At 39.2% G+C, this 25,198-nt stretch overlaps 1 protein-coding gene across 1 annotated transcript in view; it reads left to right on the top strand.

Annotated features, from left to right (window-relative positions):
* The first annotated feature begins 3,596 nt into the window (after positions 1–3,596).
* ryr1b (ryanodine receptor 1b (skeletal)) overlaps positions 3,597–25,198 on the top strand; it is an 80,338-nt gene continuing 58,736 nt past the window's right edge. Inside the window, exons 1-8 of the mRNA XM_062419898.1 lie at positions 3,597–3,957; positions 19,144–19,263; positions 19,402–19,509; positions 23,534–23,608; positions 23,729–23,807; positions 24,498–24,610; positions 24,713–24,812; positions 25,048–25,144. Of these exons, the coding sequence (XP_062275882.1) occupies positions 3,910–3,957; positions 19,144–19,263; positions 19,402–19,509; positions 23,534–23,608; positions 23,729–23,807; positions 24,498–24,610; positions 24,713–24,812; positions 25,048–25,144 (740 nt within the window). The 5' untranslated portion in view covers positions 3,597–3,909. The remainder of the gene's footprint in view (positions 3,958–19,143; positions 19,264–19,401; positions 19,510–23,533; positions 23,609–23,728; positions 23,808–24,497; positions 24,611–24,712; positions 24,813–25,047; positions 25,145–25,198) is intronic.

Genomic DNA, 25,198 nt, shown 5'->3' on the forward strand with positions numbered 1-25,198 from the left:
GACTAATGTGTGAAACTGTGAATTTCCTTTTATCAGAGAATTATTTTTGACTTTCCAGTAAAAGGGCAGAGGTCATTCAAATTGTCGGTATTGGTATTGACGTAAGTTACAATAATGGCAACGAAATGAATAGAAACTGAAATTCACAGCTTATTTTAACAGGTTTTGTGTTAAATTTAGTATGAACGGGGCGTTTAAAGTTCAATAAACTTACTTCATATGTTTGTAAGAAATGTGAGTTATTCTTTTAAGTCTTGATAAATGTGTTAACTTGTGTTGTTAGCAAAGTAGCACTAATAAAAAAAACCAGTGCAACCAGTGTATATTTAGTGGCATCTAGGTGAGGTTGCAGATTGCAGTTGATCACCTTTGGACAATCTATGTAGGCCACGAAACTTGCAAAAAACAAATAAACAAATAAACAAAAAAACAACAAAAAACCTCAAAAGGCCCTCTCTACAGCCAGTGTGTGGTTTGTCTGTTCTGGGCTACAGTAGAAACATGTGTAGATAGAAGTGGCTCATTCTAAGATAACGAAAACACAATTATTCTTATTTTCAGGTGATTATACACTAATTAAAACATACTTATATGATATATTATATACCATTTCTGCCAATATATCCCACTAAATCTTTACACCATCGTCCTTTAAGTTTCAGTTGTTTTCTGGAGCTGTTACTTATTTCCCTCTTTTGAATGAATCAGCAGAATAAACAGCATCCGACCTTCATCTCAGTCCATGCTTACCTTTATTAATTGCTTCCGTGAGTGAGTTTTTTAAAAGTTATTGCAGTCTTTATGAGTCTATTAAGAGTGTAAATCTCTGTACAATATCGCCACCTTGAGGCATGTCACCGCAACTGCAACATTTAAGCAGAGGCGGATTCATGATTTGGCAAAAGCAAGCAGATCACTTCTTCTTAATCGGGACTCTAACTCCCAGAATTCATTTTTATTTCTGCTACAGTGGCGTATCACCTCCTCCTCCACCTCCGCCTCCTCTCTTCTCCTCGGTTTTATTCGCCGGGCGGACGGAGTTACATCCCGGAGAGCAGCAGCAGCGTCCCCCAAAAACATCTTATTCGCGCTGCCGGCTGCTGCAGCAGTGGGAGATGGGCGAGAAGCACGGCATGCTGAGGGATACCAGATGGAGACTGAGGTAAGGATAATGTGTGTATGTGTGCACCCTGTCTCTCTCTTCTGGGGTGGTCACCGGGAGTGTGTGATGCGCTTTTTTCCGCTCAGACTTCAAGCTTTTTTTTTCTGTGTCTGGTGCATCTCTCTCTCTCTCTCTCTCTCTCTCTCTCTCTCTCTCTCTCTCTCTCTCTCTCTCTCTCTCTCTCTCTCTCTCTCTCTCTCTCTCTCTCTCTCTCTCTCTCTCTCGCCTGGTCTGTCCAGGAGGGGTGTGCCTGCCACTGACACTCATGCAGATCCACCGTTTTCCTTCAGGAATGCATCAGTCTGCACAGACAGAGCTGCTGATAATTGTGAGATGATATCACATTTTTTATAGGCCCGTGCGTTAGAAGTCTGCACATTGTGTATCCATTTTTTGTGTGTAAAATAGTGAAATATCTCTTTCAAGCTAAAAGAAAAGAATGCTTAAAGGGTTTTATTCAAGTTTTATGGAGACTGACAGGCAAGCTGAATGGAAATCCACTCAATTTACTGGGAAATTAAAATGGATGTTTACAACCAGGCTGCAATAAAATCTCTAAAATGAGAGAAAATACAGAAAAAAGAGCCAAAGGAGACATCTTCAAAAAGCTTGTCACAGCCAACCAACAATTCAATAACCAAGTATATTTATAGAGAAAATAATAGAATTTAAAAGACAGTAAAAAACAGCAAATCCTCATGTTTTTCTCTCTCCATTTTTTGCTTAATCATTAATCATTAAAATCACTAAATTCCTCATCAGTTTTCTAATAATGAGTCACAAATGAAAGAAATAAGAAGAAAGGGGGGGAAATAGATGAATGATGCTGGCATTGTAACATCACGCCTGGTGAGCCAGACACAGGAGGGCCCCCCACCCCCTTTTAAATCACTACACTGAGTTTTATTTTATTTTTTTGCAACTATAGAGATGTCTAGAGGTTTTTAACAGGGATATTACCACAGTTAAATAATGGTGACGTTAAAACACACAGTTGGTAATTAATTACTACTGTTAGTGCACCTTTTGCTGCTTAAAATGAAGCATAAAACCTGAAATTTTATGGGGGGAAGTGTGAAAAGTACAGTTTAAAGTGTGACATAATGTCTGTACACAGCAAAGCGTCTCATCCTGTTATTTATTGAACTGTAAGAAAACATGAGTAGTATCCACATCACTGAATATGCTCCGACAGGTTTTAAGTTTCTCCAGGATAAAGGTGATTTTTAAGTGAAGAGTGTAGATCGCTGAAATACAGTGAAATGATCATTGAAAAATAGTGCTGTTATTAGTTATTATTCATTTAATCGGATATTCAATCAACAAGAAATTAAGATAAGATAAGATAATATATTCCTTTATTAGTCCCACGATGGGGAAATGTATTCACCATTCATCATTTATACAGTTTAAAATATTCAATTTATCTATTCATTTCTATGTCAAGCAAAAAAAATCCTGAACCTTTGCTAGTTCTTGCTTTTAAAAGTGAAGTTTTGCAGCTTTTCTCTGTGTGTTTTAAAAACTGCCCCTCAGACAACATCTCAAGACATGAGTTTGGGCTCTGGAAACCTGAGGTGGGTTGTTAGTGATTATAATCTGACATGTTACTACATTAAAACATCTATTAAAGGCTCTGTAGACTTATTTTTTTAAGCGACTAATGATGGAGTCCTCAATGAACATGAGATGTACTGTATTCATGCTTTGTCTCATTAGTTTAAGAAGAAAGGTGAATCAAGTATCTCTGTACATTGACCAATCAGAGTTTAATCGTAGCAGAATCTGAATCTAATGATTTTGGTTAGATCGGTCAAATCCGATCAAACCACACCCACACACTCTTCCTCTCTCAACTGCTGTATGTCGTGTGATACAGACATCTGGATCTTGTAAATATCTCCCCTTGGATGCGTAGCAGCTCATGTAGTGTTAATAGACTCATACACACTGTTTCTGAAGGTGTGTGAGTGCAGATGACTTATTCACTTTTAAGAGTTAAGGTGTGTGTGTGTGTGTGTGTGCATCTGCTCTCGCACACTCCCCAAAGGCTACTGAGTCCTCACCCCTCCATTCCTTTTATAGCCTCAGACATGTGGAGGGAGGAAGGGAGAGAGGGAGGGAGAAAGGTGAGTGTGTGTGTGTGTGTGTGTGTGTGTGTGTGTGTGTGTGTGTGTGTGTGTGTGTTGGAAGGAGGGGGGGGGGGGCAGCCTGTGTGAAGGAGTGGCCCACTTCTACAAACATGGTGGCATGGTGGGATGGGGAATGGTGTAAATGTATAACAAGGTGTCTGCTCCTCCCATCCTCACCCATCTGACACCCCCCTCCCCTCCCTTCCCCTCCCTTCTCCTTCTGCGGTTGGGTGGGGGGTGGGTGGGGGGGTGCATAAGGCGAGAGGAGCCGGGGAGAGCCTCACCTCCCCGTCACTCTCTCTCACAACACCGTGAGAGCCATAGGACTCATGCTGTCCTCCAGCACACCCACACACACTAGCACCAAGAGCAAGAGACAGTGAGAGAGAGAGAGAGAGAGAGAGAGAGAGAGAGAGAGGGGTACAGCAACAAGGAAGGAAGGAGAGTGACTGAGAGAGAGAGAGAGAGAGAGAGAGAGAGAGAGAGAGAGGTGCAACGTGGAGACAGAGAGGGAGGGACAAGACAAAAGGAGATAAAAAATCCAAATCCTGAAGAGAGAAAACTAAAGGATTTTCTCTTCTCTCCCGAGGAGCTGCGAATAACCCTCGGCGAAGGATGGCAGAAGGGGGAGATGGAGAGGAGGAGATTCAGTTCCTGCGAACGGTGAGTCCTGCTTTAGTTTGCTTTTCGGGAGGGCTAACCTGCACTGAAGAGGAGGAGGAGGAGAGAGAGGAGTTTTAGGGGTTGTAGAAGGAAATATAGAGTTGTAAGAACAGAGAGAAATACTGTTTTAGAAACAGTCAGAATACTCTAGCTGATTAAGCTCTTGACCAAAAATTTACTCCTGAGGTTTCAGCATCAACTTCACAGCTCAAATGTTGACCCGCTTTTTCTTCATTTCAACACATATGCTTTCCCAGGCCCTGGATATTTAAGTCAAATCTGTAGTTGCAGATCTCTGAGCCAAGCCTAGCTTCTGTATATAGTTGACTATTTTTGCGCCGCCCTGGATGTGCCATGACCCGCTTAATAGTTGCTCTCTTTAAACTTGGTAATTGATTTCTTTAATCTCTTGTGAGCGCAGAAATCTCTGGTTGGTAACCTACATTAGATGATCATATTTTGATATTTTACTCATTGTCTCACCTAATCAGCTTTATGTATGACTTCCAGAAGGTTCTGGGTTTAAGAATAGGTGGGTAACAGTGTATGTGTGCATATGTGTGTGCGTGTGTGTGTGTGTGTGTGAGCACAGATAGATAGACAGGGGCTGGTGCATCTGTTAGCATCGTTATCTATTTATATCTGAGGAAAGTAGAGCCTGTCAGTGTGGGGTGAGGAGGTAGTGCAACAAGCTACCCAGAGCCTGCAGGGGACAGCTGGCCCAAAGGCTGCATGTCTTCTACGGAGAGGCTAACACACAGTCACGGTGTGGAGAGATATCAACGTCACACTCTCATTCTCAGTGGGGGAATACCCCAAAAAAGACCCAAAACAGCTGAGTTGGTGAATTGTGTTTCCACAGCTAAATAGAGGGAGCTAGAGAGAGGGATGTACTAGCTGAAACATACTATATTATTTTGCTATTTATTCCATTTGGTGATGTTTCTGTGTATCTGAATAGGGCGACAACTGACAATTATTTTCATTATTGATTCATCTGCTGATTATTTTCTTAACGAAATGTTTGGCCCAGTATAAAATACATGTGAAAGCCAGTAAAAACATTTCTAGAGCTCAAGGTCACATATTTGATTTGCTATGATGTCAGACAAGGAAAATAATAAGACAAATCTCATATTTGAGAAGAAGCTGAAACCAACATGTTTGGCTTTTTTGCTTGACTTAAATAATCAATTGATGATATTAAAATAGTTGCTGATTGATTTTCTGTTCGTCAACTAATTGATAAATTGAGCAGAAAAATGGGATCAGGGAGTCAAAAAGGTTGAGATTATTTATTTATTATTCACTTGGAAGATGATTTAAATCACTGCAAAAGTCAGTGTTTCTATCTAAAAAGGGGCGACATGGTTGAAATCAATAGAATAATGGTCCGAAATCCACATCAGTATATTAATAGGATATCAATTATGACAAAAATGTTAAAAATTACACTATGACTCCACAGAAGGTGAATAAATGATATTACTAAATCGCTGCCAGGCTCTATTTCTATCAATAATCATGTGAGATCCTGGTACTGCACTTCTTATCCAGTTAGCTGTGTAATAATACTAATAATAATTCTAGTAATAATAATTATAGTTCAAGTACAAAAGAGCACAGCGACGGCATGCAGGAAGACCACAATCAAATTATACTAATGGACAAGATTCCTTTCAGGCTCTTGAAGTCAGCTCACAACATTCAGAATACAGCAAATTACGGAGCAACACAGCTGCTGCTTCTATTACTAAACCATGAAGAGTGTTTTCAAAAAAAAAAACTTCTCTTTATAAAGCAGCAAATTAATTGTTAGATACATCAGCCAAAAGCTTTGAATGCCTTTAGAGGGTTTGTCATTTGGTTTTGAGAGGCTCGGTTAAGATTAAACTATTAGACACCAACACTTCAAAAGGCAAAACAATGCAGCTATGCGTGAATTATTTATGTCTCGGGTACTTCAATGGGTTTATCTTTGACACTAACGCTGTAGGGGTCAGGGGTTTATATCCAATCAGGGCACGCACACAGGGCTAAAAACGTGTTTGTGGTTTCTGTAAGGCGCTTTAGTTTAAAGCATCCACCAAATGGTCTGTGTGTTATCTTCTTGTCTTTTAATTAGAGGCCAGTGATGGGAGGCATTGTGTGAGTCAGCTGTTTTTTTCTCTCTGCTGGGGTTTTTACCTTGGGTTGTATTCGGAGGAGGTGTGATGAGTGGGAGTGGGAGCACAGAGGAGTTCTTACCTCACCTGGAGCAGCAGACTGTTGTCATATATTAATCTGATATCTTTTTTTTTCTTTTTTTCTTTTTTCTTTTTTCTTTTTACAGTTACATAACCTGTCATGAAGGTTTACGGCCTGTGTGGCAAGACTCGCTTTTCCTCAGATTGTCAGAAATTGTTTTCTATTAATAATTTTCAACAATTTAATGCAACTTTTTTTTTTTTTTTTTTTTTTTTTTTTTTTTTAAATATGTGAGCAAATTCAGCCTTTATGTTTAAATAAGTGCTATTTTCATCACACCAGCATGCTTTGTTTAGATGAACATGTATGTTACTCGTGACTCGAACTTGGTTTAATAATAGCTCCAAAGAAGCTGAAGATGAGTCATTATAACATTAACTCCAAATGAAATAAATAAAAAATCTCACACACTGAATTTTGGTTTATTATGCCAAAGCAAATGTGTCCCAAAAAGTAATTTGCTTTCCCGAAATATGCAGGCTTTATGAGCTCAGAGATACTTTTAGCATGTTAGTCATTAAGAGTAAAATTCCTGTGCTATAAGGAATGATTAATGATGTTTAAATAACACTGACTTACACACAGAAAGCACATAATCCAACATGTGCTTCTGATCTGGCAAAGTCTCATAACATTTTTGTTTTACTTCATTAAAGAGTTATTTTCACTCTGAAGAGCACCTTGTCTGCATGCATAGTATATCAAATATCACACATTTTTTAACCAAATACCTCGATATTGCAACAACATTGTAGGGTGACTATTGGTGCTTCCACAAAATATTTACACAATGAGATTTTTGGTCGATATTCATCAGTAATGTGGATATAATGACTAAACGAGTAAAGGCAAATAATAGAAGAGCTAGAACAGTGTGTTCACGTTACTTTAATGCAGCCTCTCAAACTAGGAAAAGACAACACTCATGCTATATCATGATAATCTAAGACGATACCTAGTCTCAAATCATGATATAAGACCGAGAGGTTAATAAACTGGCTTCATAGGAATTTATTAGTGATGCCGTCTTGAGTTAACAACCTTTTATGATGCTGTAATGTAACTGCATTATTCCTTAGTCATGCTCACTTCAGCCTCAGTTGCTCTTTATTATTTGCCCTCTCATATCATGATTTTATGAGGTTAAACTTTATGAGCTGAGCAATGAATAATAAGACACGTTGTGCGTTCACTTGAAGTCTCCCACAGTTTTAAAAATACTGAAAAAAATCCTCCTTGAATGAGATGATGGAGCATAAACACTACAGTAGGTTATTCGGTTATTCCACACCTGTCAACATGTGAGCGTCTGAGCGCTCCTGCAGATTGGTAAACTTGTTGTTGTCTTATTTGAGGAAGCAGCTGAAAAAAAGGACAGATTTTTAAATCCTGTCACTTTCCTCTGTTACTCTACTTCTTCTTTTTTTCATCCCTGCTGGGAATCCTCCAAATAAGAAGAAAAGCTGTGGGTGTGTGAATTTGTGAGTAAAGCAGTATTTTTTGTGTCCCTCATGAGCATGTAGCAGAGGAAAGGGAAGAGGAGATAAGATCCTTTAATGCTGAATCCTGTTGAGTGTGACAGATGGGGAACACGGGAGATTCTTAGTCATATCGGTAATTTTCAAACACATCAGTCACTCAGCAGGGCGGCTCTTTTTTATTCTGTTTTTATTGTGCTATTCTAATACAGGCCTAGGCCTGTGACTCATACTGTACAATACCGAGTGAGTGCAGTGTGGCCTGAATAGTTGTACAGTCTGTCGCCTGCTGTACAGTAAGTAGCAGGTTTCCGAAATCCTGTTTCCTCTCAAACGAAGTAGATGCCCCCTCATCAACCTGCAGGTATCCAGTATTCACCATCCTCCCTTAAAACAACAACACTCTCTGAAAGCACTCAAGCCCCCACATGTGCTCGCTATAGCCAGAAGTCTTTCTTTTTGCACTTTAGATGAAGCATCTCATCATTACACTATAAACACAGCTGGAGTTTGTATAATGTTGCTTGTTTCTCCACACTGATGACAGTAAAAGCTGTGTCACTGTTACACAATGTCACATTAGCGGTGTGAATCACAAAAGGCGAGCGGGTTTGAAGGCGGTATTCAGAGTTCCTGTCTGTAACAGCAGGTTCTTTTTATAGTGTGCCACTATAAGCGAGTGCACTCTGGAGGGAGAAAGCCAGAGGAGTCGGTGTCCTACTTGCCTGCATCCTTTTGGGAGACGTGGTTGATGTGTGATGTGTTAGATGTGTGTGTGCGTGTGTGTGTGTGTGTATCTCTGTGTGTGAGATCTTGTTTATTGTTGTAACGGTCAATTTTTTGGGGCAGTTGTGACACAAGCAGGCCTCAACGCCCTGTAGTAAATTTTATCATAATTTGACTACATTTTTTTCTTTTTTAGATGTCAAGGTTATTTACTCTCAAACAGCTTTCAAACAACTATAGTTCAATGTCAAACTGGTTTTAATACACATTGAAATAAATGTAGTTTAAATGCAGACACATTTTTGTTTCATTTTAAATTTAAGTACGATGTAGACCTGCTCTATGTGAAAAGTGCCTTGAGGTAACTTTTGTTGTGATTTGGAGCTATACACATTTTTTATTTAATTAACAAGTCAAACTTGAACATTTGCATATTTAAAAATGTGCATCAGCTGCAGAAAAATAAAAAAATGCTGCATTTTATTGCCATTTGTGTATATTGTGGGTGATATTATGAAAAGTCTGGCTACAAGAAATGTGCAACAACAAATTTGACCCTGAACAGCATGTAAGGGTTAAAGTAGACAACCATATGAACTATTCAGTGCTTTCAGGATAAATGTGGATTGTTGGCTGCTGTGTGTTTTTAGGTGGTGCCTTTTTTCAGGTTGGATTATGATAGCCAGGTCAGTTTTGGATCCAGTTACTAGTTTGTACAGCACACATATTAGTTAAGCTCTATTGTTTATACAGTTTAAAGTTACATTGACAATGCACATTAATAAACATATCTGTAAATGTGCCAGTTTAGCCATCTTGGCTGATTTTCAACTCCAGTTACCTCTTCTTTTATATCATTCTTTGTTTAATTAACAAAGAGTTGTTTATCACTTTGAGTGTTTGTCATTGTGTATTTATCAATTACTTTAATCCTTTAAAATTTCTTGAAATTAGACCTATATAGTATTCGTAAGGGATTCAAGAAGATTTTGAATAAATGCAGTGCTGGCCTGATCTCAACCTGCCTTCATCAACAACAACAAAAGGAAAAACACAGATGGCACAGTTCAAAAGCAGCAGCGACAAACAGCCCTCTACATCCCTGTCCTAAAGGATTATTCTCACTGAATTCTGACAAAACATTAACTCCTCTTTTTCAATATCTTTCTCTTTTTCTTTGTTCTTAAACACGTTTATCTTTCCCTTCTGGAGTGTAATTCTATCATGTCTGGATTGCTTGAGTTGCTCATTTCCATTTCTGCAGTTGAGATGATACATAACGAGAAAATCCCAAAAAATGTGAACATCCCAACTGTCTTTGTCGCCCCGTATCTCAGTATCAGATGAGGGGGTGAGAAGGGTGAGGAGGGTGTGAGCGAAGCCGAGCTTTAGAAGTGGTGAGCCCGAGAGATGAACACATCCCCGTCGGGTCAACAACACACACACATGCACATGCAGCACCTGTTAGTCTGCTTAGCTTTGGTCGCAGCAGTTTACACAATGAACAGGTGGCTGGTCTGGTCTGGTCTGCTCTCCAAGGCACGAGACAGGAACAGGGAGCGGGGGGATCCTGCAGAAGCCAGGTTTTGCAAAGTTACACAACTGTTACGCAAACTGCTGTCTGACTATGTGTGTGTGTGCGTGTGTGTGTGCGTGTGCGTGTGTGTGTGTGTGTGTGTGTGTGTGTGTGTGTGTATGTGTGTGCATAGAGGTTACATTCAATTCTCTGAAACACAGCAGCATAGTTGGCAAAACGGTTTGCATTGATGTAAAGAATAAAGTGTATGCAAATTGTAGTAAATAGTCTAAAATATGCAAAACACAATGCTAGTACAGCATAAAATGTTTTGTAGCTAAACAAGTCCAGACCCTCCCCCTTAAATATTTACACTGTCATGTCTCACTAAGCAAAAATGCTTTGTTTCAAAATCCCTAAAATCCTCCAGAATATGTGTGTGTGTGCAGCTGGAGTTTTGTCAGAGAGAAAAATGCTGGAGATGATGAGGTAAATATTAGACTTTTTTTCTGGATCCACACAGGGCAGTACAGTGCAGTTTGGCTCGAGGCGCTCGGATTTATGCTGCGAAGGTTGTCTGGGGAAATATGCCAGACGATACTTCTTCAGAGCTGTATAGGAACAAGGTCCTGTTACAACTAAAGAGATTCAAGAGAAGGATAAATGTATGAAGAGAGATTTGAGGATGTAAGGTAGAATAAAATTAAAAATCTGTAGTTGAAAATGTGAGTTTTTGTGATTTTCTTGGCTTTTCTGAAAGTGTACTTTGCATCCAATGTACTGTATATTGGAATATTTCACATCAAAGGCCATTGAGCTATAGTTTCATTCGGAGCAGGCGATGTTGCCTGCCTTTCACAATAAATCTCTCAGTGCCTTACTTTTCAACGTTGGGATTATGCATCAGTTTCATAGAGGGCTTGCTGGTCAGGAAAGTACCCTGCTTACTAAATTACAAATAGACTTTTCTGGAGGGATGTATTATGGATTCAAGCCAGCTAAAATAATTTATTTATCATGGTGCTTTCCTCTTGAATTGCTGTCTGCCAGACTTATCGTCTTATAAAAAAATGGGCAAAGGCTGTTTAATGTTTGATGTTTGGTAGTTTGTAGAGTGTTTAACTGAGCCAGCAGGATGAATCAAGCTGGTGTTTTTAGGCTGTCGGATCACGACGTGTCACGAAAAACCTTTAGTGTTTGTTAGGAGCTGACTTGTGAATGAGCACAGTTTGAACTAGACTGCAGTATCTGGTATCTGTCTGTGTGATCGTGCCAAGAGATAATAAAATATGGCAACATTATCATCCTGAATCCAAAGCAGGTCCAGTTGCCCGTGACTTAGCCCCCTCCTGGATATCATCATAACACTGTTTGGTAGATACTTTTCTTATTAACCTACAATACCAAGATTTTGTTGATATTTTCTTTTTGTAGCCTCTGAGAAGATTTTAACCCCTGATTCTGTATAAAGCACTGAGCTTTAAGAGAGCGCATATGATCACGCTCATGATATTTGAATAACTGAATCATCATTATTTCAAGCTAAAACAGACTATATGAGCATGAATGTCTGCTTCACAGTCTATTAAATAATTTAATCTGGTGGCTGCTGAAAGACAGAATGAAAGAGAGGGGGACAGAGAAGGAGAGAGAAAGATGAATGAATTAAAATGTTAAGAATGCCACTCATAAAACAGTAATATACACACAGTCCAACAACTCCCAAATATATTACATATCCCCTAGGGTTTAAATCTACTGCAGTGTGTTATATAAACATCTGGATTTGTGTATTAAGTACATACATAAATACACTGGAAGCAGTCTAAGTGATGATCTGTCCTTTCAATATTCTGCTTTAGTAATCTGTGATATTTTGGGGGGCAATGATTGGTTGTTTTGACTTATTTGCTTATTTCTCATCAGTCATAGGGCCTATCAGCTAGTTGTCCTGTGCTCAGTAATGTCCCGATGAGCAAGAGAGTTGCTGTTGGCTCTCTCTCCAGCGAGACCTCGAAGTATCTGCTGGTCAGCAAAAGGGAGGGAATGTGATAGTGACAGGTGCAGCCACCTAAAATAGGAAAGGAGTGGAGGGGGAAGGCCCGGAGCAGAGTGGTTGAGGTAATGGAGAGAAGTGAATAAGAGAAAAGAGGACAGCAATGAAATAATAAGAGTGCAGAGAAGAGAGGCTATTGGTGAGGAGAACAGATAGAAATTAGTAGTGTGGTGTGACAGACATGGAGTGACAATATTGTAAAGAGAAAGAGAGAGAAAAATGCAAAAAAGATGAAACTTTTAAATGTTCTTGTCTGTGTTTAGCTGAAAGATTTATTAGCAATAATTTGGCGCAGCACAATAACTTTTCTTGTCTCGAGCCACTTTAAACTTTTGTACTTCATAAGTTATCTGTAAAAGCCAGTCATCCATATCACATTAACCTAGACTAGAGATACACTCAAGAGGCTGAAGTGACTCCTGCATTACAGCATCAAGTATGAGACATTTTTCTCCAGGTTGTTTTCATGAGCTAAATAATTGTTTTGTTGTTTGTCTATCAGTTAGTCTACAGGGGTTGTTGTCCTGGGATTGCAGCTCCAAAAATACAACAGCCTGAAGATGGAAAGATGATAAATATTTCATAAAAAATCAGCATTTTCACAGTGTTTGAATAGAGCTAATTCTGACTAATTAGAGTTAATTTAGTCTGTGGTATCGTGATGCCAAAGCTGAGGGCAAGAAGCTTCTCCTTTGAGGCATCGCAGTAAAAGCTTTTTTTCTATACTGAAAATGTGAGTCACAGTATCTGATAGTTGGAAACATTTTTCTATATTCGTAAAGGTGGTCATGCATCATTATAAAAGGTTTAAGTAGATTTAATGGGCTGTAGAGTTATCACACTGTGTTGGTGCATCAGCCCCTGTGGACCCTTAATTCCAGTAAAATAACAAGCTAAAAAGGCAAATTACAAGTTGCTTATTATTTAATGTATGGACATGGTTAATACTACAATCATAATATTATTTGACTTATTTAAAAGAGGTTTGGAAAAGCCCACACTGTTAGAGATAAGCAGTAGATCGAAAAGATATTTGTCTAGTTGTTGGTAACTTCTTTAAAAAAAAAAAAATTCACCACATAAACCTGAGTGCTGTCCTGAATTCCTGCCTGGCTGCAAACACGGTAACAATTTATACAAAAGAAAACACAAATGAAAAGCAAAGAAAGCAAATGTGTCGTCTCTCTTAACCATCTCTCCTCCCACGTTATAATGCATCTAAAGACATTAAAATGTAAAAGACGCTCAAATGGCAGCAGTAGCCACCTGTGCAGTGCCAAATCTGTATCTATTGACAGTGATGGGTTAAGGTGATGGTTTGGCTATTTTAGAGGTAATAGGTAATAGGTGGTGTGTATGACTAATGGGCTGTATATAACCAAAACTCTCATCCAGGCCTTCATATTAACACATGCAATGATTTATTAAAAATAGGTAAAATGTACCCTTACAATCTTCTTTGAGACTGATGATACAAGACAGAAGTGAATTGAAGAAAAAAGTCTTGGAGAAAAGTGGTAGTTTTTTTTTTTTTCTTATAGAAATATTGGCAAGTAGAGACGGATACATGAGTGAAAGTGCATAATTTAGGAGAGGTAGAGTGCTACAAGGCTCTTTAGACTGCAGTCTTTGATGGAGGATGCTGATAGTGCAACTGCACAGTCTCTCCCAGTTTTCAAAGGGAACCCCCCCCCCCCCCCCCCCCCCCCCCCCCCCCCACACACACACACACACACACACACACACACACACACACACACACACACACACTGCCTGCATCCCATCACCAATCTCCCCTCTGCCTTATTGAACTGTTATCTTCTCCACCCACATACTGTACAATGCGCTATCCATCACTCTTTTTATGTCTGCTGGAATATAATCGATGTCTTGTTGGGGTGGTCTGCATCAGCACACTTTCATCAGGACATCAGGCTGAAATGAATGAGAGAATGAATTTATTGTTCATATGATAAGAATGATTTGCTTGCAGGGCAGATTTTAGGTGGAATTTTGTCAACTCAAAATTTTAGTGTGAGGTATGAAAGGCTGAAACAGTAAATCAATACTGAGTTGAAAATGTGGAAAAGCATTAATTAAACACAGATTAAAAGTCTTTGTGAAACATTTAAAACAATATAAAACCTGTTTTAATTGCTAATAATATATCAAAGTTGATTATTTCATTCATTTAAGCCAGGAAATGAACTTTTGGATAATGGATAATAATCTCCAGTTTCTCAGTTTTGCGTGTTGACTTTGAACACACAACAAATACTGAACCATAAATGATTATTTATTGGCTAGTGGAGAAGACAGACCTTCCAACTTCAGTTAAAAATATATCAGCACTTGGTTGGATGCTGGTGTTCATTTCCCATCATAGCATAAGTTGAGACAGTGTAAAAATGTCCCACACAATACCAGATAAACTGATCACTGTCAGCCTTACTGTCTATTTAAGGCTCTGTTGTCCTATCTGAACTTGAAGATCCTTCATAATCAGATGTTTTACAAAAAATGATAAAATAAATCAAATGATCTAAAAACACTGCCCACAGCAAGAGTTATGTTCACACATGTAGACTAACACCTCCTCGCCCATCCTAACGATATGTTTAGGAGAGCATGGGAGAATCTGAGGAACTGGATGTATGTCAGCGCTTTGCATCTGTTTGGTTCCTGTGTAGGGTGGGCAGCATGCCTGTTTGTCTGGGGAACCCTGGCTACCCTCTGTCTACAAGTGCACCAGCCCCAGAGAATATACAAAGGTGTCTGCTTTCAGGCACTATCTGTACCTCTGGTTGTAAATCAATGCTGCATTACACACCTCTATTTGTGCACATTGGTGTGTTTGTGTAACTGTCTGTCAGTTTAGATCCAATTGTCTCTCTATGTCTCCCTCTGACCCCGAACTTCCACATTGTGCACATGCTTCAGCCGCCAAGTCCAAATGTAGTTTGGCTGTAACCTTATACCCACGTGTTGATGGGGCATTGAATGTGTTATACGTACAAATCTTTACCCGTTGCAAGGTGCAAGTTCAGTGGGTCAGGTAGGTGATAACCGGCACATCCTGACTTTCACTCACCTGTCTTGGCGCCATTGAATATGGTCATGTGAGATTAACAAATAATCAGGAGTTGTAGTTGGCTTACAATAAAGCATCACATGTATCCTTCAAATCCTGAAAGCCTTCCTCTATTAATAAAACGATGAGTTAAGCCCAAGGGTTTGTGTGGTCTCTAAGTCAGCTTTTCACATGGTCAAATTGGAAGTGATTCTCACAGTGTGACTCTTGAAAGGACACTGCTCTATAGATGATGAAGCACTTGACGGAGTACTATTTCAAGTTGGAGTACCCTAACAATAAGAGTGGAATAACATCAACATCATACACCCCCATAGTTTCTCATACCATTGCTATGCTGACAATACCCAGCTCTTCCTATCATTCCCACAGGAGGGCCTCACAGGCTTGGCACGGATTGCGTCATCCATGCTTTGCTGACATCTTGGCATGGATTAAAAAAACCTCTGTAGGACCAAGCGCATAGTCATCCCAGCCACAGATCAATATCCAACTAGAATGGGGCTGCTGTGCTTAGTTGTCGAATCCCGGCTCCTCCAGTCTGCATGTCGATTGTCGATGTGTCCTTGGGCAAGATACTTAACTTAACATCCCTCGATGGCTGTACCAACAGTGTATGAGTGTGTATGTGAATCTTAATTTCCTCTTGTTGAGCAGGTTGGCACCCTGCATCTCAGCTTTTGTTATCAGTGTATGAATGTGTGTGTGAATGGTTGAATGTGGCTTGTAGTGTAAAAGCGCTTTGAGTGGTCGAAAGCCTAGAAAAGTGCTATATAAGTACAGTCCATTTACCATTTAAAATAAACCCAACTCATGCCTGCAAAGTCTGCCTGAAACCTTGGTGTCATGATTGATGACTAACAACAACTTGCATGAACACCTCCGCACCCGATGGCATTGCCTGCTGCCACCTACGTCCTATTGGACTTGAACTTAGCTTTATGGCACTTACTCATGTTTTTCTCTCAATATGTGCATTATTCTCATTGTAAAATAACAGGTCCAACCATATACTAGCAAAGTGCTGGTAAATACTGGATGAGGCTTATATGTTTTACTGCACCATCAGTCAATTTTGCAGGTAACCAGCCATTTTCTGTCAAGGTTTTGCAATGTGGTTCATATCTATATCTATTCTTGCCAGGCTAAGTCTGCAAAATATCTTGTTTTAAAATCAATTTGTGTGATGAAAAAAATGGACCCTCCATGGACCCAACAGAGACTTATAATACCCAATTTCTTTACACTCATGGCTTCCAATAAAAGTTTCCATAGTTACTTACTGTGTACATTTTCTATATCCTGCAGTTAATCAAAATCCAAATTATATATATTTTTTAAAATAATAGTAATAGTGCTTATTTTTATAGCATTTTCAACATCATGTTTACAAAGTGCTTTATAGATATAAAAAATGGAGTCTAGTGCCTGATCTCTTGAGCTTCCTGTAGGTCCTCTCTGCCTTTTTCGATGTTGACTGCAGAAGTAGATCAATTGAAGCAGAGTAACAGGTCTGCCATGTGAGACTATGGTTGTAAAATGGTTTGAAGCCACAGGGTAGGACTGCTGTATAACGTTGGGGGCATAGATTGTCTACAGTTGTCATCTGATCACACACAAATGTCTCCGAGCAATGAGTCACTTGGTTACTTCAGTCTGCTTTTAGACACCCGCAAGCTCGGTCCTATAACCTTAACGGGGACTACGCTCTGGGTCTGTGTGCACCGTCCTCAAAACACACTCCAGTCCATGTTACTCTTGTTCAGCCCAGTTCAGCTCAACTCTTTCTGTGACCGTATGACTTCTCTGCAGTGAAGTCTGGTTTTAATCTACATTCAGCCCTGAAAAACAGAGATCCATGTCATTATAGTGCATGTAGAGTAGCGATCACTCTGAAACTCAGCTTTGAAGAGGGTGAGTAATAGGTATTAATGTTGTTGTGCGAAGGAGTTGGCAAAGATTTAACATTATTAAGAACTTGATATCGCTTTTTCACATGAGAGTCATTCATTTTGCTAATAGTCATGTTTGTAATGCCCACATACAGCTTTAATAACACTCGAGTTGCATATTGAGTGGTGTTGCTCACGTCTGCAGTGAGGGAGAGAGAGGGCACATTGCTCCACTTTCCAGAGTGCAAAGCAGGGAACGCGAGGACAGGACAGAGGAGACGTTTCTAGGCTGAGGAGAGATAGATGATAGCCCAGCTAAAGGAAGACGGGACACTCTTCAGCCAATGAAACACTAGAGGCCTCTGGGTATAAGAGAGGAGGATGTGTTATGAGGTCACTGATATGCATCACTTTCCATTTTCCTGCTACGTGCCATATACATAGACATGCAAACTCCTGCGCTGCCCTCGGCCTTGCTTTTAAAGTGCCTGCCTATTATCCAAAACACTAAGCCATGACACATCGATGGTGCAGAATCATAAGGGAAAGACTGCGAGGAGGTCAAGAACTTGGAGATATGATTAATTAGTTGTTAGACGAAAGGCGAGAGAAGTCAGGAATCTGTCCAGAACTGAGAGAGAGAGTAATATTAGTCAGTTTAAAAGATCAGCGTGTAAGATTTAGTGAAATCTGTCATGAAAAAGCAGAGCAGGTTGACACAAGTGTAAGAGAGCAGGGGTGCAGAAAAAGGCTTTTATTTCATGGACATGTGTACAAAAACCTAAATTAGCACTGAACAGAACCAACGAAAATAAACAAAAAAAAAACTGATGAAACTAGACAAAGGATCCAACAAAGACTGAGAAGAAAACCAACACTTTAATGCAAACCAAACTAATCAAACAACAGGGAACATGTGTCGCAGGTGGAGCTGATAGGCTATATGGAATACACAAGGAGCACGGGCAGGGCTAACGAGGAAAAGGGCAGGTGTGAAGAGGAGCACACAAAGAAAACACAGAGCAAACTGAAAATCAAAACCAAAATATAAATAAGCTAAATCAAATGACTGAACACACACTGGGAACCAAGAGAACACAAACAGTCCAAAAACATGACGTCATGACAGACATCTAGACATCTAATATTCATAAGTATGTTTAAAAGAGTGTGTAATCCCATTAAAATTAGTATAGTTGAGTTTTCGTCAGCTTATTATGAGCCTTTTTATATCTCCTTTTCCATAGAGGCTACAGTAGCTCTGGCTCTAGAGAGGGCCTTTCATATTTTTGTGAGTTTTGCGGCCAACATTGGTTCTCCTTAACACTTTGAAGGGGAGGGGGTCAGGGGCAGTGGTATTCATTTGGTCTCAATCTGCACCCTCACCGCTAGATGCCAGTGATCTTACGCCTCGGTCCTTCAAGTGATGGATCCACTTGCACAATGACTGAGTAGAAGGAACAGCTGAGAATGCCAAGTGTCAGGTGTGGGTTTCACAGGGGAGGGGGTGTTTATCGCCGTATTTACACCAGCCTCTGGAGGGTCCTGGGATTGACGGGGGGCAACAAATTACTGTCTATTAGGACAGTGCTTGTAAAATTGAGTTGTGTGTGTCTACCATGCCTCTATGATGCCTTGTCAATTGGCTATTTGTGTTTTTGCCCATTTTTTCCACCTTAATCACAAATTGGGGGTATATTATTGCTGTAATGTTGCTGCTGTTTGATTCAAATATCTAAAATAGCACTTACAGGGATAAAACATACAAAATCACTTTTATAATTCTTTAGGTTGGATAGTCTCCTGGTTGCACATCAACACCACATGTTTAGTTATTGTGTACTGCACAATATGTTCCTTTATAAAAATGTGCTGTAGGCAAGTTTTCCTTTATTCTGCACTCCTTACGAAACATGTAGTCAATAAAAGGTCAATGTTGTAGACAATAATACCTGCACAAAATGTCATGTCAAGCCAGTTTTATTCAAGAACTGCTCGAAAAATTCAAAAAAACTAAAGAAAACGGTGTGTACTAAAATGTGAAAAAGCAGGCAGAGCAGGGACAAGCAGCAGGAAAAATATGATCTAAGTGTGTGGTTGAAAACACAAATAAGTAGCAGGAGCATAAAATAACATGTCGCAAATGTGTCCCTAATTGCTTGTTTGTGTTTTGGGTGCAGGATGACCAGGTCGTTCTCCAGTGCACTGCCTCCATCCTGAAGGAGCAGATTAAACTTTGTCTGTCCTGCGAGGGCTTCGGGAACCGTCTCTGCTTCCTTGAAACCACATCCAATGCTCAGGTAAGACTCCGATAACCATCCTCTGTAACCTTATCCCTGTAACCAACATGGAAGCTATTTTTTCCCCCTCTGGTGGTTAATAAAGTTGTCTTTCTCTCTAGCTATCTTTACTCCTGTACTGTATATGTGTGTCTGCAGAATGTGCCCCCGGACTTGGCCATATGCACCTTTATTCTGGAGCAGTCCCTGTCGGTCCGTGCTCTGCAGGAGATGCTGGCCAACACAGTGGAGATGACCGAGGTAGGAGTCAGAAACAGACATTAGGAAATGGGTCATAGAGAGAAGCAATATGTGGAAAGGGAATGCAGACTTAGAGTTTTTTGTTTTTTTAGAGGTGAGATATTGCATAAGTGCTTCAGTGGAATACGGAATTTGAATGGCAAATAGAGACGTACACTTTCCTCTTGCCCTTTTGACTGTATAGAAATGTATCAGCTCTTTTGTCTTTACAGTACAGTGTAATCTACTTCTCCTGTCCTCCATCACAGGACATTCTGTATCTTGTGTAGTATTTAACATAAACTGAAATAACTTTTAACACACCTATTCTTCACTTTGACGCTATGACTGACAATCACAGCTGCATTGCAGAAATAATGTCCTCATTGTAAGGTTGGCAGTTTTGCACTCATGTGGAACAAATCCCTTTTGGCTAGTTTGCAGTCTAAAACAATATATAACATGTAAATAAGAGAGTTTTGGGGTTATTTGAAGACATATTGTTTCAAATGCTTGTTATTTTCTTCTGCATCCAGTTTAGGACAGATAGTTCTGGGACCTTTCTCTGTCTTGGACACAGGGATACGTTTGCTTTTGATCTTCTCATCTGACTGTGTGCAAGAGGGCAACTGAACTTATTTCCAAAAATGTCACAGTGTTCCTTGAAGATAATTTTCCCTCTATCAGACACTGCTTACTCAAGCCCATACTTGCAAGGCAGTAATGAATTATTCCTTCTTTATTATATTACATATAAGGTTGTGCCTTATGAATGATAAATAAGGGTTTTATTATAGTTATTACAGTTAGGATTTGGGTTAGTAGTTAAAAATGTATGTCTGTGTTTATGATTGAACAGTACTGGTGTTAAGAAACTTGTCACAGCACCAAAATGATCAATTAGTCATATCAAAAAGTCTGTTTGGCTTTAAAGTTCATCATACTATACGTTATAATTCTCTAGTCTATGTAAGCACCATCGAAGGACTTTGCATTTATTTTATTATAATTTTTTTTTAAAGAACTTGTTATCTGACACCCCCTCCCCTCCCCTTCTTGCTCTCTGCCTAGCAGGCAGTCGATTTGGACAAATGGGTATGTCTGTTAACATGTCTTATTTCCTGTAACGTGTGTCCCAACTAACATGGCAACTGTCCGCGTTCCTGTCCTGTTTCCCACTGGATGTCCTATTAAATTAAATTGTGCTGTATCATTTTCCCATCTCGATTCATACCCGTTTAGCTCTCACCCGGAGGTGTTGGTTGCTCTATACACCTGTCACTAATTGTTAGCCACAATAACTTATGGGCGAATAAACAAGTTTATTGTACTTAGATTAATCTTATATGTGGAGCTGCTTATGATCTACGAACTGATAGTTAGTGTTAAGATCTTTAAGCTTGACATTAAATTAATTTGACTAAAATGATCTGAATCTGCAGTTTGAAAGCTGCTGTTAAGGCTGCAGTGTTTGTAGTGTGTCGATTAATTACACATGCATCTGTTACTTTACATTAACAGATCTAGCAAGGTGTCACAAAGCATCAATCATTTGCATTTCATGCAGAAACATCACCAGCACCTTGCCTTAATACCTCAGCTCACTTGATGTTGTTCCTTATGTTTAAGCACATTGTTTTTTGTTGGTCCTCGATCATGTCAGCCTAATTTCTGTTTCCTTTTTTTATACAGAACAAAAACAGACCAGATTCATATAACTTGAATGATTTTAAGAACATCCACACTATGTATTAAAGTTCCATATGGATAAAACATTACTGTCCAGTTTCTTAGACATAGATTAAGACTAGTCCTAAACTAAAGACAAGATTCTGTGGAAATATCCATTTAAAAACAACTCTAATCTTAGACTAGACTTAATTTTTGTACAAGAAATCAGCCCTATGTGTTTTAGTTCTTGTACTTTTCTATTCCAGAGGAAAACATCTCAAAAACATATCATATCACATCTAGGAACCTAGATTTAGATGTTAATTCTGAATCAACATGCAAGCTTTTATAGGCTATCAAGTTTTTATCAAGCAATATTAAAGTGAAACATCCATTCAGAAGTTTAAGACAGTGATCAACTTGTAGTTTACCAACAGCACCTTTAAATTAACCAAGTGTAACGCAGGTAAAATACTTATTGTGTCTTTAGTGTAACTCTCACTTTTCTAACAAGCCCTGTTGCTCTTATTTTGTTGAACTATTGCTCTTTCCATTAGGAGTTGATAGCAAATATTAGACTGGGGTGGTTAAAAGGTGTTCTGGGAAATGTGGGGAATCCCATACTGTATTATCTGCAGCAAGATAAAGCAAGATTAAGTGTGTGCGTCCAGTAATATTGATATATAACAATTTGATGAAGTATAATTAGTTAATTATTAGTCTCTTGACATGGTGATTTGTTACAGTAGCCAGACGGTTTGGTGATCAGTATCAATACATTCCCAGTTTGTGGAAAGTTGAAACTACTATTTCACTTCTAAGCTAACTTCTTCTGCACTAGCTTTCAGTTCTCAACATATTTTTCAATAGGTGAAACATGGTGATGCAATTTTTGTCCATATGCTAAACCTAACTTTTTGTACCAGTCTAACACATACAATCAGACACCCTTGCTGAGAAAACCAAGAAACATCCTCCTATGAGTCTTACTCATAGGCAACAGCTGTAGCTAACATCATCAGGGGAAAGACAGTAATAGAGACTCATTTTGCATTGAATACGAATGGGAAACCCCAGTGTCATATTTCAGCTATATTTGAGAGACAGATGAAAGGCTAATATAACTTAAGATGTGATGATTAAAGTGTGGATGTATATTTGCAGCATTTTTATTAGTTGCATTATCATGGCTAGTTTAGGAAGATCCTGGAGGATGTTGGATGAGCGAGGCCTTTCTAATGGTGAGCAGGAGGATGAGAATAGCATGGCATGCAGCCCAACGGAGACTCTGAGGGGAAGATAAGGAAACGGGACACCCCCAGAGCTCTGAACAGGCCCATCTCCCTCTTCATGTACACACAAACACACACACACTTGGGAAAACACAAACAACCCCACCTGTCCTAACTGAGTTTAGTGCTAATGCAGGCCAGGGTTAATGGTGCACTGCTCCCCCTTGACATACCTGCCCTATACTCATCCCCAGTGGATTATGGGATATGGGCTTAGCGTTATATTCCTGTTGGTTGGAATAAATGGTTGTTTTAGCTTATCTATCTTTCACTGCTACAGTAATTGTGTTCTCTTGTTGCATCCTTGCTGAATGTTGAGAAAAGGTAGGATGGTTTAATGTTACGTTTGCCTTTGTGGTGACTGGATTGAAAGTTTGTTTTTGTGATATGTCAAACTTTGTCAGTCACATCATTATAATGGGATAATGATTTATCACATAATATTGTCTCAGTTTGAGCAATAAATCTACACTACTTTGTTATCTGTATTAAATGTGGTTCTTGTTGCTGTCAGCCCCAAACTGTTGTGTGTTTTGGGAAAAAGTCATCGTTCAGTGTTGTAGGACTGTTATAAAACCATTATTGGGTAATAATATTTGTGCACAAATGACTTCTGCTTTATTATAATTCTTTATTCTTTTCAGTAATGTGCTTTAACACAATCATAAATCTCCAACACACAGTCAGCTTATAAATTGCTACAATACAAAATTTACAAACAATCTTAATCTTTTCTTGATCTCTAAGATAAAATGAGAATAGCGTACAATCACAGTTTGATTGGTCCCCAAAGGAGCTATTTAAGTAAAAGCCTGTGCTTTCACATCATATGCAGCATATACATTATGTTAGATTTAACAAGAAATGCTACATATAACAAACAATTATAAAGCACCGTCTCAACAAACAAAACAGTGTCAGCAGATGTTGTGATCCAGTCATTGCCTCAGTTATTTGAACTCTTAATAATGTCTTCTTCTGAAATATACCCTTGTTTTCCTCCCTGTGTGATACAGGTATATTTGAAGTTTATTGTCAGCTGTGTGAGGCTCAATCGTTGAATATTTCTCTATCTTCTTCCCTTCCAGTCGTCCCAAGGTGGAGGCCATCGTACCTTACTGTACGGTCATGCCATCCTTCTGAGACACAACCACTCAAGCATGGTGAGACTGGATATGTGCTTTAACATAGCTTAAATGTTTAATTCCTGTAGTTTAAAGTATTTATTTACCTGCATTTTGGCAAAGTTCTGATCATGTCCTGAATAAAAATATTCTCCCTAGTACCTGAGCTGTTTGACGACATCTCGGTCACTCACAGACAAGCTGGCCTTTGACGTGGGCTTACAAGAAGACTCCACTGGTATGATAAGATACAGTAAGATGAGATAATATATAATTTACTTTCTCCACAGGGAATTTTGTTCTGTAGTCCATCCTGCAGTTTCACAGAAGATAAAATCATACATACCGTATATACACATCCACTGATAATGGTGACATATTGCACAGTCCTCATGGCCAACATCTAGATTACATGTTAGTGTTGAGAACCTAATGGACACAGCTAGGGATGAATGTAAACAAAGTTTAAATAGGTAAAGCCAAACTTGGAAATAATCATGCTCTTTTCTTTTCTAGGCCTGCATTTATCTGTTTACTGGAACTCATTTTCTGTTTAATTTGTTTGTGAGTTTATTGTTTTCAAGTTTCACTGAGTTTGTCTTCACGAGTCATGTCCTTAATGGTGTTAGCAGTGCATATCTTCTATTGCAGTTTATTTATGTCACTTTTTAGTTTAGCTGAGAAATATAAATATTGTTAAAATTGTTTATATATTACTTTGAGGAAGCAGTAAGTGAAAATATTTTGTGTTTTTGTTAATGATACTTTGAGTAAACACACATTTTTCATCCTAGTTCATCCTAAATTACAAATTGTACTTAATTTGTTTGCATATGGAACCCTAACCCTAGCCCTCTTCTGAGTTTGTGTCATCCAAATGGTTTAAATACATTTAAGCAGTTGTTTCTTCTTCTTCTTCTTCTTGCAGGTGAGGCATGTTGGTGGACCATTCATCCAGCCTCTAAGCAGAGGTCAGAAGGTGAGAAGGTCAGAGTGGGTGACGACCTCATCCTCGTCAGTGTGTCCTCTGAGAGATACCTGGTAAGACCCCTTAAAACGCCATCTACTTTACTGTTAAATGATGGAGGATTCATGTGCTAAACTCCTCCTTTCCCAACTCTTTTTCTTGTCTTTTGTCTTTAGCATCTGTCCTATGCCAGTGGAGATCTGATGGTGGATGCCTCCTTCATGCAGACCCTGTGGAATATGAACCCAATTAGTTCAGGATGTGAACTAGCTGAGGGTACAAAACTTTAGCTTTAGAGAGACCATTCAGCAAACACCCAGTTCATACACACACATGTTCAAGTAAAAATTGCTATATGTAGATAATCTAGTTTGATTTTGGAAATGATCAGCTGTGAGCATGGAGAAAATTTGCTCTCAGAAATGTATGCTTAACATATACATGAAGAGAAATTTACTCACACATGTCCACACAGCATGCACCCTCATGTAGTGTGTGTTCCTCTTCTCAGGGTTTCTGACAGGCGGTCACGTTCTCAGGCTGTTCCACGGCCATATGGACGAGTGTCTGGCCATCTCTACACCAGAAGAAGGCGAGGAAAAGCGAAGGTAAGAAGAAGAGGAAACAGAGCTGTGTTTTGAGCAGCGTAATATGCTGTTATC

Source organism: Scomber scombrus, chromosome 5 (genome assembly GCF_963691925.1).
Source record: "Scomber scombrus chromosome 5, fScoSco1.1, whole genome shotgun sequence".
NCBI lineage: Eukaryota > Metazoa > Chordata > Actinopteri > Scombriformes > Scombridae > Scomber > Scomber scombrus.